The sequence below is a fragment of the Artemia franciscana genome, chromosome 5 (assembly GCF_032884065.1).
Source record: "Artemia franciscana chromosome 5, ASM3288406v1, whole genome shotgun sequence".
In the NCBI taxonomy this organism is placed as follows: domain Eukaryota; kingdom Metazoa; phylum Arthropoda; class Branchiopoda; order Anostraca; family Artemiidae; genus Artemia; species Artemia franciscana.
Window position 1 is genome coordinate 40,824,138 of NC_088867.1, and position 13,996 is coordinate 40,838,133.

General features: G+C 35.1%; 1 protein-coding gene across 1 annotated transcript in view; it reads left to right on the forward strand.

Moving 5' to 3' along the window:
• The window catches only part of LOC136027407 (arf-GAP domain and FG repeat-containing protein 1-like), a 78,341-nt gene that overhangs the window by 62,394 nt on the left and 1,951 nt on the right, over positions 1-13,996 (forward strand). The window contains exons 7-8 of the mRNA XM_065704646.1: positions 3,692-3,886; positions 9,150-9,277. Of these exons, the coding sequence (XP_065560718.1) occupies positions 3,692-3,886; positions 9,150-9,277 (323 nt within the window). The remainder of the gene's footprint in view (positions 1-3,691; positions 3,887-9,149; positions 9,278-13,996) is intronic.

The following is a 13,996-nucleotide window of genomic DNA, read 5'->3' on the forward strand; positions in this document are numbered from 1 at the left end:
ACCGAGGAGAAACGTGCGCTATTGCTTTGATGCTAAGCGGGCTAGTGCAGCAATGAGTTATAACTATTTATAGTAGCTTTTCATTAAATTTTCAGTACATAGTTTTTATTGCACTTGGTATTAACCGGTTAATTTGGAAAAAATAGAAAAAATGAAGTATTTTTTTTAACTTACGAACGGGTGATGGGATCTTAATGAAATTTGATGCTTAGAAGGATATCGTGTCTCAGAGCTCTTATTTCAAATCCCGACCAAATCCGGTGACATGGGGGGATTTGGAGGGGCGAACCTGAAATCTTTGAAAACGCTTAGAGTGGAGGGATCTGGATGAAGCTTAGTGGAAAAATAAGCAGAAGTCCTAGATACGTGATTTCCATAACCGGAATGGATTTGCTCTGCTTAGGGGAGTTAATTCTGAAAAATTAAAAAATGAAGTATTTTTAACTTGTGAAGGAGTGATTAGATCTTAACGAAATTTGAAGTTTGAAAGGATATCGTGTCTCAATCGAGATCTATCGTGTCTCGTGTCGAGATCTCCATCATTTAGATGGAGATCTGTCTCATAGCTCTTATTTTAAATCCTGGCTGGATCCGGTGACATTGAGGGGGGGAGGGAATCTAAAATCTTGGAACACGCATAGAGTGGAGGGATTTGGATGAAACTTCGTGGGAAAATAACTACAAGTCCTGGATACATGATTGACATAACCGGAACGGATCCGCTCTCTTTAAGGGAGTTGGGGGGGGGGGGGGTTAATTCTGAAAAATTAGAAAAAAATGAGGTATTTTTAACCTACGAAGGTAGTGATCGGATCTCAATGAAATTTAAAATTTGGAAGGATATCGTGTCTCAGAGCTCGTATTTTAAATCCCGACAGGATCCGGTTACATTGGGGGTGTTTGGGGGGGGGACCTAAAATCTCGGAAAACGCTTAGAGTGGAGGGATCGGGACGAAACTTGATGGAAAAAATAATCAAAAAATAAAAAAAGATAAAAAAAGAATAAAAAACATACGTGATTGACATAACCGGAACGGATCCGCTCTCTTTGGGGGAGTTGGGGGGAGGGTTAATTCTGAAAAATATAAACATGATGTGTTTTTAACTTACGAAGGAGAGATCGGATCTTAATGAAATTTGATGTTTGGAAGGATATCATGTCTAAGAGCTCTTATTTTAAATCCCGACCGGATCCGTTGAAGGAGAAGTTTGGGAGGGGGCAGAACATAAAATCTTGGAAAACGCTTAGAGTGGAGGGATCGAGATGAAACTGGCGGGAAAAATAAGCACAAATCCTACAGGATTGACATAACTGGAATGGATCTGATCTCTTTGTGGGAGTTGGGGGGGGTAGGGTTAATTCAAAAAATGAGGTATTTTTAACTTATGGAAGAGTGGTCGTATCTTAATGAAATTTCATATTTAAAAGGACCTCGAAACTCATATCTCTTATTTGATATCCCGGCCGGATCCAGTGTCATTAGGGGGGGGGATAAAACTTGGTGGAAAGGATAAGCACAAGTCCAAGATAGGTGACTGGCATAACCGGACCGGATCCGCTCTCTTTGGCGGATTTGGGAGGAGGGGAGTCATTCGGAAAATTTGAAATAATGGGGTATTTGTAACTTATGAAAGGGTGTTCAGATCTTAATAAAATTTGATATCTAGAAGGATATTGTGCTTTAGAACTCTCATGTTAAATCCCGAGCAGATCCGATGACATTGAAGGGAGTTGGAGGGGGAAACCAGAATTCTTGGAAAACTTGAAGATCGAGGTATCTTACGAATGGGTGATTGGATCTTAATGAAACTCGATATATAGAAGAATCTTATGTCTCATCTTATGATGCTCAATTTTCAATTCGAATCGGATCGGATCCAGGACATAGAGGGCTGGAGGGGGAAACAGAAATCTTGGAAAACGCTTAGAGTAGAGAGATTGGGATGAAACTTGATGGATAGAATAAGCACAAGCTATAGATACGAGATTGACATAATTGGTACGGATCCGTTCTCTTTGGGGGAGCTGAGGGTTGTAAATTTGGCAAAATTAGAAAAATTGAAATAAATTTAACTTAAGAACGGGTGATTCAGAAAAAACTCGTGTCAGATTTCTTATTTCAAATCACGACCAGATCTGTTGACGTTGGGGGGAGTTGGAGGGGGAAATCAGAAATCTTGGAAAACACTTATAAATGTCGTAGATACGTGATTGACGTAACCGTACTGGATCCACTCTCTTCGGGGGAGGTAGGTGGTGGGGTTCAGTGTATTGGCGAGTTTGGTGCTTTTGGATGTGCTAGGACGATGAAAATTGGTAGGCGTGTCAGGGAGCTGCACAAACTGACTTGATAAAGTCGTTTTCCTCGATTCGCCCATCTGGGGGGCTGAAGGGAGAGAAAAAATTAGAAAAATTGAGGTATTTTTAACTTAGAGTGGGTGATCGGATCTTAATGAATTTTGATATTTAGAAGGACCTTGTGACTTAGAGCTCATATTTAAAATCCTGACCGGCATTAAGCCTCTTATTTTCCTTTTAAAGCAATCTATTGATTCTTAGAACTCTACTAGAGGTCATACCATATGAGCTCTTGGCTCTTCTGACCTCGTCACAAGTGCCGTATGAGCTCTTAGCTCTTGTTTAAAAGAAAAAACAAATAAAGAATTCTCAAAAGTAAATAAAAAAACAAGAATGATAAAGAAGAGAGATGGAGAAAGAAAGAAGAAACGAAATATAGGGTATCTAAAACAGCGCCGGGCTTGAATCTAGTATGAATCGAATTTATTCAAAAATAGTGACTCAACACTACAAACATTAACCTGGAAAACAAAACACAGTATTGAAACGTAACCTCAATGATTGGTGGTAACAAAACTTGCAGATCAAAGCTGTCAACAACTACAATTAAAATTAATGATAGTTTCAAATCAGATGTTCTTTTTGAGACGCATTTTAAATAAAAAGAGACTAAAGGTAGCTTTAAATCAAAACATAATTCTACCCAGGGAATGAGTGACAAATAGACAGGAGAGTAGCCCATTGACATTGATCTAAGGACCTTCCCCTTCAAAGAACTTGTCAAAAAAATCTAAACATGTACTTCGTAGCTTTTCTAAGAATTCTAAGATTTGTTTTCAAAAGCTAGTTTAAACTTTTAACAGCGTGCTTTTTTATCCACAAAAACTTTTGCCCTTTTTGGAGTTTGAAGTTCTATTCGCCTCAAATTGAGTTAAAAGATGTAAGAAGCTCGCAATGATATCGCTTACTCAATATAAAACGCTTGTATTTTAGTATCAATTAAATCAATCAACTTAAAATACAATTAAACCTGCCGGTGTAATCCTATTTCAGCCTAGAGAATTCCTCCAGCCCCTCCTCCATAAAAAATCTGATCTTAGGCTGAAATATAGCTAGTATGGTAAGCTAGCTGTCTGTCTCTAATAATTCTTTGATAAATTGTTAGCTTTCCGCTAAAGATAATAAATTTTGGCGAAATAGATTTCCGCCGGATGGTTTTAGTCGTATTTTAAGTTTGCAATTGACCCTGTGCCCTGCTTTGTACAGGAATTATTCAGTATGTTTTGTAGCATGGCCCGGGAATCACCACTGTATATTTAAGGAATTCCTAGTAATAAACAAGTTTAATAAGTCTGTCTCGAAGTGCTTAATAGGCAGTTTTTTTCTTTTTAGATTCTACATTATCAACTATGAACAGATTTTCTTGGGGTGGAAGTACTAGTGTTTTGAGTGGATTTAATGATTCTGCTTTTTCGACATCGTCTGGGCGGAGTCTTGGCTCTAGTGGAGACCATTGGGTTCCTTTACATAGCTCTTCCTCCACTTCACAACTTTGGGGAGAGCCTCGACCTTTAAATCCTTTTTTTGGTAAGTTGATTTTCCTCTTAATATAAACTTAGCTTAACTGTTTCATGACGGATGGTTCCATCATATTCATATTTTTGGATTTTTATTATTTGGATTTAGCATATTTTCGATTTTTCTTTCGCCTACCATTCATATTACCGGGTGATTTATAACACTAAAAAGAAGTTGCTTATTACCCTATATTTCTATCATGCTTGCTTGCTTGTGTTTGTGGCGTGAATCTTGTGTTTTCACCTTGCCCCGCATCGGGGATCTAAGTGACTTTCAGTTAGTATATTATTATTATACGCTTATTTTTTAATTTAATATTTGTTTGGTATCCTCAAATTCACACCCTTTTTATCAAATTATCCTTCGGTTAGTAACGTTGACCTAGCCTATTGTTACGACGAAGGTAACAGTTCTTTCAATCTAGTTTCTATATGAACACTGAGATTAGTCTAAGCAGTCCCATGATATATTTTTCTTCACGACCAGAGCCATTCCAGAGGGTGCAAGGTGCCCTGTGGGGCCGTAACTGTGGGGGGATGCCGTTGCGGGGGGTTGCCCACTTTGATTCGGCTTGTTTTGCTTTTTTTTTTGAGTTGGTAGGGCACGATGAAATTAATTTTTCCCCAGGTGTCACCAACGCTAGGAACGGCTGTGTCTCCATCCCTGGCGTAATCCTCAGGTCTTTGTACTCTTTCATAATCATGGTTCTGTGTTGCCCCGTCCCGTATTGCCCAGTTATTCTCTGTAATTTGAAGATTCCTACATTTGGAAAACGATTCTAATCAGTCTCCAATGAACAATTCATGCCATGAACAATTTTAGAAAATTCAACTAGTTATAAAACTTGTATGATTTTTTGTGACAACTGGGGGGGGGGGATGACAGAACAGAACAGAAGTCACATTTATGGCCATCATCTCAAAAGAGATTTTCAGGGAGCCTGTTGGATCTTTGGACAATTCTTAGGGAAAGGAGTAAATCTAGGACCCTGAATTTCCACCGTAATTGTAAATTCTCCACCATTTATATAAGGGAGATGATGAAACAATATTGTGAGAAAATCCAGTTGGTTTACTTTTCACTTAGAATAGAGTATGAAAATTGGCTGCCCCATGCAGCTTAAATTTTGTTAAAAAGATAGTACCTGTAATTTTTGTATTTAGTTGAATACACTATGCATAATTGAGGGGTGGGGGATCCCCCCTCCCTCCAACTTGAACCTCACCTCTCCCTAGAAAAACGGGAAATTGTCGTGTAAAAGTATGCTTTCAAGTTTGTTAAACCCTTCTCTATTATTATATATGCACATCTGAAAGGTGAGAGATTCTTTCTTTATCTAAATTAAAACCCTCCTATCCCTAAGCAAATGGAAAATTGTCGCATAAAATTTTACTTTTTTGTGTGTTAAGCCTCCCCCTCTCCATTATCCCCACTAGAAAAATCCTTTTACATCTCACCTACCTTCCTACGGGCTGGATTTCTGAACACCTCCGGTAACATAGCAAAGTTGTTTAGAGCATGAAATGATTTATGGATATATTGAAACCTATTTCCACCTAGCCGATTTGAAGACCTTCCAAAAGTGTTTCCATTAAAGCTTAGACAAATGATTGCACACCAAGCAGTATCTTCTGGCTGACTACCAGACCTATAGAAGCTTTGTTGGCTATCTTTGGCAAGTTTTAGTCTCATTATTAACAGTGTCTCTTGAAACCATTTTAAGGCCCATGCATTATTCTATGGTCGCAAGAACTTCTTCCTCTATATAGTTAAGGGTTTACAGATTACTTCATATCAACTAACTTTATGTCCAGGTCGACATTGGATAAGCAACTGTCAGTGAAACTGATTGTCAGACAGATGTATTAGACCCAGTTGTGGCCAATGGTGTCTAACAGTCTTTGGCTTTCAGATCCAATGTCTTGCATGCATACAGCGCAATAGAACGAAGGGCGATTTTTTCAAATCCTACACACCTTTTCAATAGTTTAATTTCATTTTTCATCCGTAATAAATTTGTAGAGTACTTATTATTGCCAAGAATTTCCAATTAGCGCTGCTCTTATTTTTATGATTGGAAAATGTGTTGTTTCTACAATTCCACCCATACTACATGGAATATGCATCCATGACTTTCAATATCCAAGGTAGCCCAATAACAATTGACGCACTACTCAATTTGAGTGGTTACTCATTATAATTATGTTGCTAATCTTACTACTTCTTAGGTCTTCTTAGGTTTCATTCACTTGTACTTACCTTACCTCCCCCCCCTCCTCATAATAAACTACTATTTAAAATTCTAGTAAGTAGAGATTGAATTCCCCCCAGGAATTATTTATCCAGCTACGTGGTCAGCATTTGACATCTTTTCCTTATTATCATGTGTCTTGTCTCACTACTAAAGCATTTACAAACATTTACAGACACTTTTAGCTCTATATCTAAGAGCCGTTATAAAAGAATCACATATAGTTATGAAATTTGATATACAATAAAATACGCGACCAATAAAACTAAAAAAAAAGTAAAATATAATAGTTTCAGTTTCATAGCTTGAAAGTTCAATCAGAACTGAAAAATACGAAATAAGGAAAATCATTCAGGTAGAAATAAATGAGGAGCGTGTTTTGATTGGATTAAATAAAAAAAAAAAGTTTTTTTAATGAAAGTAAGGAGCGACATTAAAACTTAAAACGAACAGAAATTACTCCGTATATGAAAGGGACTTTTCCTTCTCAACGCCCCGCTCTTTACGCTAAAGTTTGACTCTTTCTCTTAACTCTACATTTTAAAACAGTAAAAAACTTTAGCGTAAAGAGCGGGGCGTTGAGAAGGAAAAGCCCCTTTCATATATGGAGTAATTTCTGTTCGTTTTAAGTTTTAATGTCGCTCCTTACTTTCATTTAAAAAACTTGTTTTTTTTTATTTAATTTCTGAACGTTTTTGAATCAATGCATGTTTTGATTTTGGCTCTCCGCAGAGGAATAATTAAAACGAAATTTGTATATTTATTTTCTTTTGGCTAAATGGCTTTCTCATAATTTTGATCAAATGGTTTTGAGAAAAAAAGAGCGGGGGAGGAAGCCTAGTTGCCCTCCGATTTTCGGTTAATTAAAAAGGCAACTAGAGCTTTTAATTTTTTACGAATCTTTTTATAAGTAAAAGATATACGTAACTTATAAATTAGCTTACGTAAAGAACTTTTGTATTCTTATGTTTTTATTACATATATGAGGGGGTTCGCCCCCTCTTCAGTACCTCGCTCTTTACACTAAAGCTTAAATTTTGTCCCAATTCATTAAGAATGACCCCTGAATCACAAAAGCCGCAGAATAAATAGTTGAAATTACTAAAAATACTTTGGCGTAAAGAGCGAGGTATTAGGAGGAGGTGAGCCCCTCATATGGGTAATAATTTCTGTTCGTTTTATGTTTTAATGCTGCTGCTTACTTCCAGCTGAAAAAAAAACTTGTTCATTGTTTTTTTTAAGTAATGCTAGTAAATCCTGCGCTCCCTTCATGGAAATTTTCTTCCCCCGTGACAAATTCCTCGATGGAAAGTTCCCCCAGCATATTCCCCTCTTCTCAACCCCCTACCTCCAACCAAAAAATCCTCCTGAAAACGCCTGTACACTTCCTAATAACCATTACTATATGTAAGCACTGGTCAAAGTTTTGAACTTGTAACCCCTCCCACGGGGACTGTGTGGGAGTAAGTCGTCCCCAAAGACATAGTTATAAGGTTTTTCGACTGCGCTGAATAAAATGGCTATCTCAGAATTTTGATCCGTTGACTTTGGGAAAATAATTAACGTGGGAGGGGGCCTAGGTGCCCTCCAATTTTTTTGGTCACTTAAAAAGGGCACTAGAACTTTTCATTTCCGTTAGAATGAGCCCTCTCGCAATATTCTAGGACAACTGGGTCGATACGATCACCCTGGGGGAAAAAAACAACAAAAAAACAAAAAACAAATAAACACGCATCCGTGATGTGCCTTCTGGAAAAAAATATAAAATTCCACATTTTTGTAGATAGGAGCTTGAGACTTCTACAGTAGGGTTTTCTGATACGCTGAATCTTATGGTGTGATTTTCGTTAAGATTCTATGACTTTTAGGGGGTGTTTTCCCCTATTTTCTAAAAAAACGCAAATTTTCTCAGGCTCGTAACTTTTGATAGGTAAGACTAAACTTGATGAAACTTATGTATTTAAAATCAGCATTAAAATGTGATTCTTTTGATGTAGCTATTGGTACCAAAATTCCATTTTTTAGATTTTTGGTTACTATTGAGCCGGGTTGCTCCTTACTACAGTTCGTTACCACGAACTGTTTGATTCTCGCTTTTTTGGCGGCTAACCTAGAAGGTCTTGATGTTAGACTTTCATTGGTTTTGACTATTGGCTTTGTAATGTAATTTGTAAAGTTGTTTTTAATTAGTTTCCGTATAATGTGTTAAGTGTTTATTGTCCCAAATCTTTATTTAAAGAAGTGTTATTTTTAATAACACTTTAAAAAGTTTAATTTTTGTTGCCTCTCAAACAACTTGTTTAATACCCAAATCATTAATATTGAGGGTGGTGAGGGTAATATTGAGGGTTTATGAAAATATGGCTGCTTAGAGCCAAATCAAAAGAACTAGAAGCACTCTGGAAAAGCAGTGTGGTGTTCGTCGTTACTCTTGAGACAGGTAAGGTAAAGGCATTTACAGACAGAAAAGTAATCTGATCTGCATCTGTTACAATTCATCTATCTCCCTGTTGTTTTTTTTTTTTTTAACTTTTTCATTTGTGCTCCTCCTCCTATAATGAATTTTTGTGTACGTACCCGTGCCGCAGGATCGTCAATTTGACCAACGGTAGCACCGTTATGAGATATGACGGCAGCGGTGTTTAGTTAATTCATTTCAGATTTGAATTATATCAGAGGTAATTGACTGCAAAATTTACTGCATATTTTGACGTTAATTTTTGCAAAGTTCGAGTTTATGTTTTAGCCATATATCCTTTTATACTCAATAAGGTGCAATGAGCTCATAGTGAATATATTTAGTAAGGCTTAATGAACTCATAGTTGAATGAGACGAGAAGTAATTGAGTGCAGAATGTAACCTTAACGTTAATTTTTGTACAGTGTGTAATTTTCTTATTTAATTGTGATTATAGAACCTATTATTTTCAATATGGATCAGTGAATTAATAGTTTGTTTTACATGTAGCTTCCTGGATCTGTAATTAAGCTTTTAAACTTTTTGATCTTTTTCTTCTTTAGCTGATTTGTTTGGAGGTGGAAATAACATGAAGAATGGGAATAGTATCAAAACTGCAGAAGAGACATCTTTTCCCTTTTTAGCTGTCAAGTCACAGAACAGCGCTAGCAACTCTCTTAATCCATTCTCGGTTAGTCTCATTTTATAGATCATTAAATTTTGTGTCTGTTATTTATTTTCTTGATTCTTTTGATCATTTATTTGATGATTTGATTATGTTTAGTGTTGATGAATTCTCTGTAATTCTTAGGGAAATTTCTTTAATCTCAAATTTACCAACGGAATTTGTAGTTCAATTGTTTAATTGTAACTTTACGCTGATTTTATTTTTTTATCCCTATTATTCCTGATATTTATTATCCCTATTTTGAATTTTTACCTTCTTCTTTCTGTACACAGTTCATTTCCATACGCATTTTACGCGTCTTTATCAACGTGTGTACGTTTGTCACGCGTGAATCCTCTCCACTTGTACTTTTTTTAGACATCCTGTTTCTCTTTTGCTATCACTGTTAAACAAGGATTGTTGTCAGTATGTATGTAACAAGAAGGTAATACCTCCTAAAAACTCTACATTCCAGAAAGAAATCACTAAATAGGGTTCATTCCCCCTCCCCTGTTCCATAGCTACCCTGCTAATTTCCCCTAGGAAAATTAACTTGCTTTGTGTTTGTGATTAAATAAAAAAACAAGTTTTTTTTTTAACTGAAAGTAAGGAGCGACATTAAAACTTAAAACGAATAGAAATTACTTCATATATAAAAGAGGCTGTTCCCTCTTCAGCGCCCCGCTCTTTACGATAAAGTTTGACTCTTTCTCTCAACTCTACTTTTAAAACTTCGTAAAGAGCGAGGCGTTGAGGCGGGAGCAGCCCCTTTCATATACGAAGTAATTTCTGTTCGTTTTAAGTTTTAATGTCGCTCCTTACTTTCAGTTAAAAAAACTTATTTTTATTTAATTTCTGAACGTTTTTGAATTAATGTATATTTTGATTTTGGCTTTCCGCAGATGAATAATTAAAACGAAATTTTTATATTTATTTTTTTGGCTAAATGACTTTCTTATAGTTTTGACCGAATGATTTTGAGAAAAAAATGAGCGGGGAGGAGGCCTAGTTGCCCTCCGATGTTTTGATTACTTAAAAGGCAACTATAACTTCAAATTTTTTGCGAACGTTTTTATTAGTAAAAGATATACGTAACTTACGAGTTAGCTTACATAACGAACTTCTGTATTCGTATGTTTTTATTACGTATATGAGGGGGTTCACCCCTCGTCAGTACCTCGCTCTTTACACTAAAGCTTAAGTTTTGTCCCAATTCCTAAAGAATGATCCATGAATCACAAAGGCCGTAGAATAAATAGTTGAAATTACTAAAAACACTTTGGCGTAAAGAGCGAGGTATTAGGAGAAGGTCGCTCATATGCGTAATAATTTCTGTTCGTTTTAAGTTTTAATGCTGCTCCTTACTTTCAGTTGAAAAAACTTTTTTTTATTTATTTTTTCATTGTTTTTTTTTTTAATAATGCTAGAAAATCCTGTGCTCCGTACATGGGAATTTTCTTCCTCCATGGAAAGTTCCCGCGACATATCCCCCCTCTTTTCAACCCCTCCCCCAACCAAAAAATCCCCCTTAAAACGTTTGTACACTTCCCAATAACCATTACTATATGTAAGCACTGGTCAAAGTTTGTAACTTGTAGCCCCTCCCACGGGGACTCTGGGGGAATAAGTCGTCCCAAAGACATAGTTATAAGGTTTTCCGACTATGTTGGATAAAATGGCTATCTCAGAATTTTGATCCGGTGACTTTGGGAAAATAATTAGCGTGGGAGGGGGCCTAGGTGCCCCCATTTTTTGTCACTTAAAACGGGCACTAGAACTTTCCATTTCCGTTAGAATCGGCCCTATTGCAACATTCTAGGACCACTGGTTCGATACGATCACCCCTGAAAAAAAAACAAATAAATACGCATCCGTGATCTGCCATCTGGCAAAAAATACAAAATTCCACTATTTTGTAGATAGGAGCTTGAAACTTGTACAGTTAGGTTCTCTGATGTACTGAATCTGATGTTGTGGTTTTTGTTAAGATTCTATGACTTTTAGGGGGTGTTTCCCCCTATTTTCTAAAATAAGGCAAATTTTCACAGGCTCGTAACTTCTTGTGGGTGAGACTAAACTTGATGAAACTTAAATATTTAAAATCAGCATTATGCGATTCTTTTGATGTAGCTATTGGTATCAAAATTCGGTTTTTTAGAGTTTTGGTTACTATTGAGCCGGGTCGCTCCTTACTACAGTTCGTTACCACGAACTGTTTGAAAAGATAAATTACAGCTTTTTGTAATTAGTGTTGCAAAATTGAGGAACGTCTGCTGTTTAGAAAGATTTTAATATGCAACTAGCTACAAACTAAGAAAGGAAATAAGTTTTCAAGCATAAAATTATATGTGTATAGAGAAGAGCATATAGAAAAAAAGAAGAAGTTTATAAATAAGCTATAGAAATTTATATAGAGAAGTTCGTAAAAAAAAAATAAAAATAAAATTAAGATATATTTTATGTTACGAAAGTATAAATACATAATATAACTGTATATAATATATATTTTTATAATATTATATATGCTATATTTAGTACAATATAATATATAATATAAATTATAACATGATATATATTTAGTAGCTCCTATGACTGAAACTAAGAAATAATTGAATATGGAACACAATGACGCAATCTATCATTGGCAATAAGTAAAGGCATTACAAATTGGATTGCTGAGAGTATTCTGTACGAGTAATTCAATAAAGAAAAGCAATTAGTTTTAAAACCAAAGCCAGAACCTTTGCTGCTATAAGGTCATTAATTTGTTTAAAAGCAAAAAATAGGAAATGAAAACTATGGTTTTGATAAAAGTGTGCTATTTTCAATTCTTTAAATTTCGATGCATAGTTTCCAAGTTGGACAAGAGGTACGAAACAGGTGAAGTGTATTCAAGGTCATTTGTATCATTAGTTACTTAGTTCCCTGAAATCGAAGAGCATGTAAAATTCTTAAATGAAATTGTAAAAATACTTCAACAGATGCATCAAAGCAATGATTTACAATATGCTTAAAACATGTCTGAATAATATACATAAAAAAGTAAAATATAAAACGTTATTTAAATTCAAGAAAAAATTGGGGAAGTCTATGTATAGAGAAATTATTTTCAGACTTACGATAAAAATAATATATCTTAATCATAGCTAATATCAATGACTCTTTTATTTTAAGTCTCTGAACTAAATCAGTATTACTAAAACAAATAGGAAAACCAAATAAAAATTTACATATACATATATAGTATACATTGTTTTTTTTTTAAATAGGTTGCTAGGATACCTTGTTCTAGTTGACAATTCAAGCGACTTAAAATTTGCTTAAATAATTTCGTAGACCACACTGCTTTTCCATTTACGAAAAATTAAGCAAATGTTTTCCTTAATTTCAAAATTCCTCAATTTTTTTTAACATTTGCTCTTTGATTTGTAAAAATGGCTTGCACTATTTTCGGCTTTGTTTTATCGTGAATTATCATGTGCTATCATGTATATATGCGTTACCTATCATCATGGCTCCGAGTAATTTATTCTATGTTCAACAAAAAAAAAAAGAAAAAAAACTATTATTAGACTAAATAAGGGCAATTTTTAATCTGTAAAAAAAAACAACATAAGTATATATTTCGACACATACTTCCGCTAAAAAGGTTAGCTTTTCAAATTAAACCGTATGGAATCAGACACAAAAAAAAACGACAAAGAAAAAGAAATGCCGTCTTAAACTAATTAAATAATTAAATAACTTATTCTTTGACTAATAGAAAATCGCCCACCTTTGATTTCTTAATCATTTTTGTTTTTCTTCGTCTTTTGTTCGAACGTTATGAATAGACGTAATTATGATGCTATGTTGCAGTGACCAAGTGGGCAGTGTCAAAAAACTGCCCAGTTGGGTGGTCCTTATAAAATTTTTTCCGTCAATCATATTCTTGAAATAACAAACCTCTGCAAATGTACCCCCAATTTATTATGTTTTTAGCTTTGGAATTTCTCTAACTATATTTGTTGTTCAGGCTGTTTTCTTCAGAATTAAGTTTCTGTTAAACTGCCGTGAACTTATTGCCATTGATTTTTTTTTCTTTCGTGTGCGCTATTTATTACATCAAAGAAAAGGATGGGGACGGATAAAGTGCCTTGGGGGGGCATCACAGAAATATTATTTTCAGATGGAAAGCAGTGATTCAAAGCGTGTTTTTTTATCCTTACAGTTACTGAAATGGTGCCAGTGTATAAGAGACCTTATAAGGTCTCTTATACACTATAAGAGAGAACCTTATAAGAGAGAAGGAAAATGTCTTGAATATTATAAGGTTTGCTTTGTACTGCAACACAAAATACTTGGAGTTTTAGCGCCAAAACACTTGACTTGCCTAGTACTGTATACAATAGCAAGTATATTCCTTATAGTTACGGATAAATACCCGAAAAGGTAACAACAAGTATTCGGAATTGAGAAGTAAATAAGTTTTTTAGAAGCCAACTTGGCTATTCTGTCTCGAATTTTTTATGATATCAGTTTTTCTATCAAGCGTATGAGGAAACAAACAGTTTTGGAAACTTTTCCCTAGATGATTAATGTATTACTATTAAGATTGTCAAACTGATATTAGTACAGCACTTGACAATATTTCGTTTATTAACCATGAATTTTGCAATATTTATCCTAAGCAAAGGTAGTGATAACGCTCAAAAAGGCATGTTGCTATTATTCAGTACCTAACTCGTCCAAATTCATCTGGTA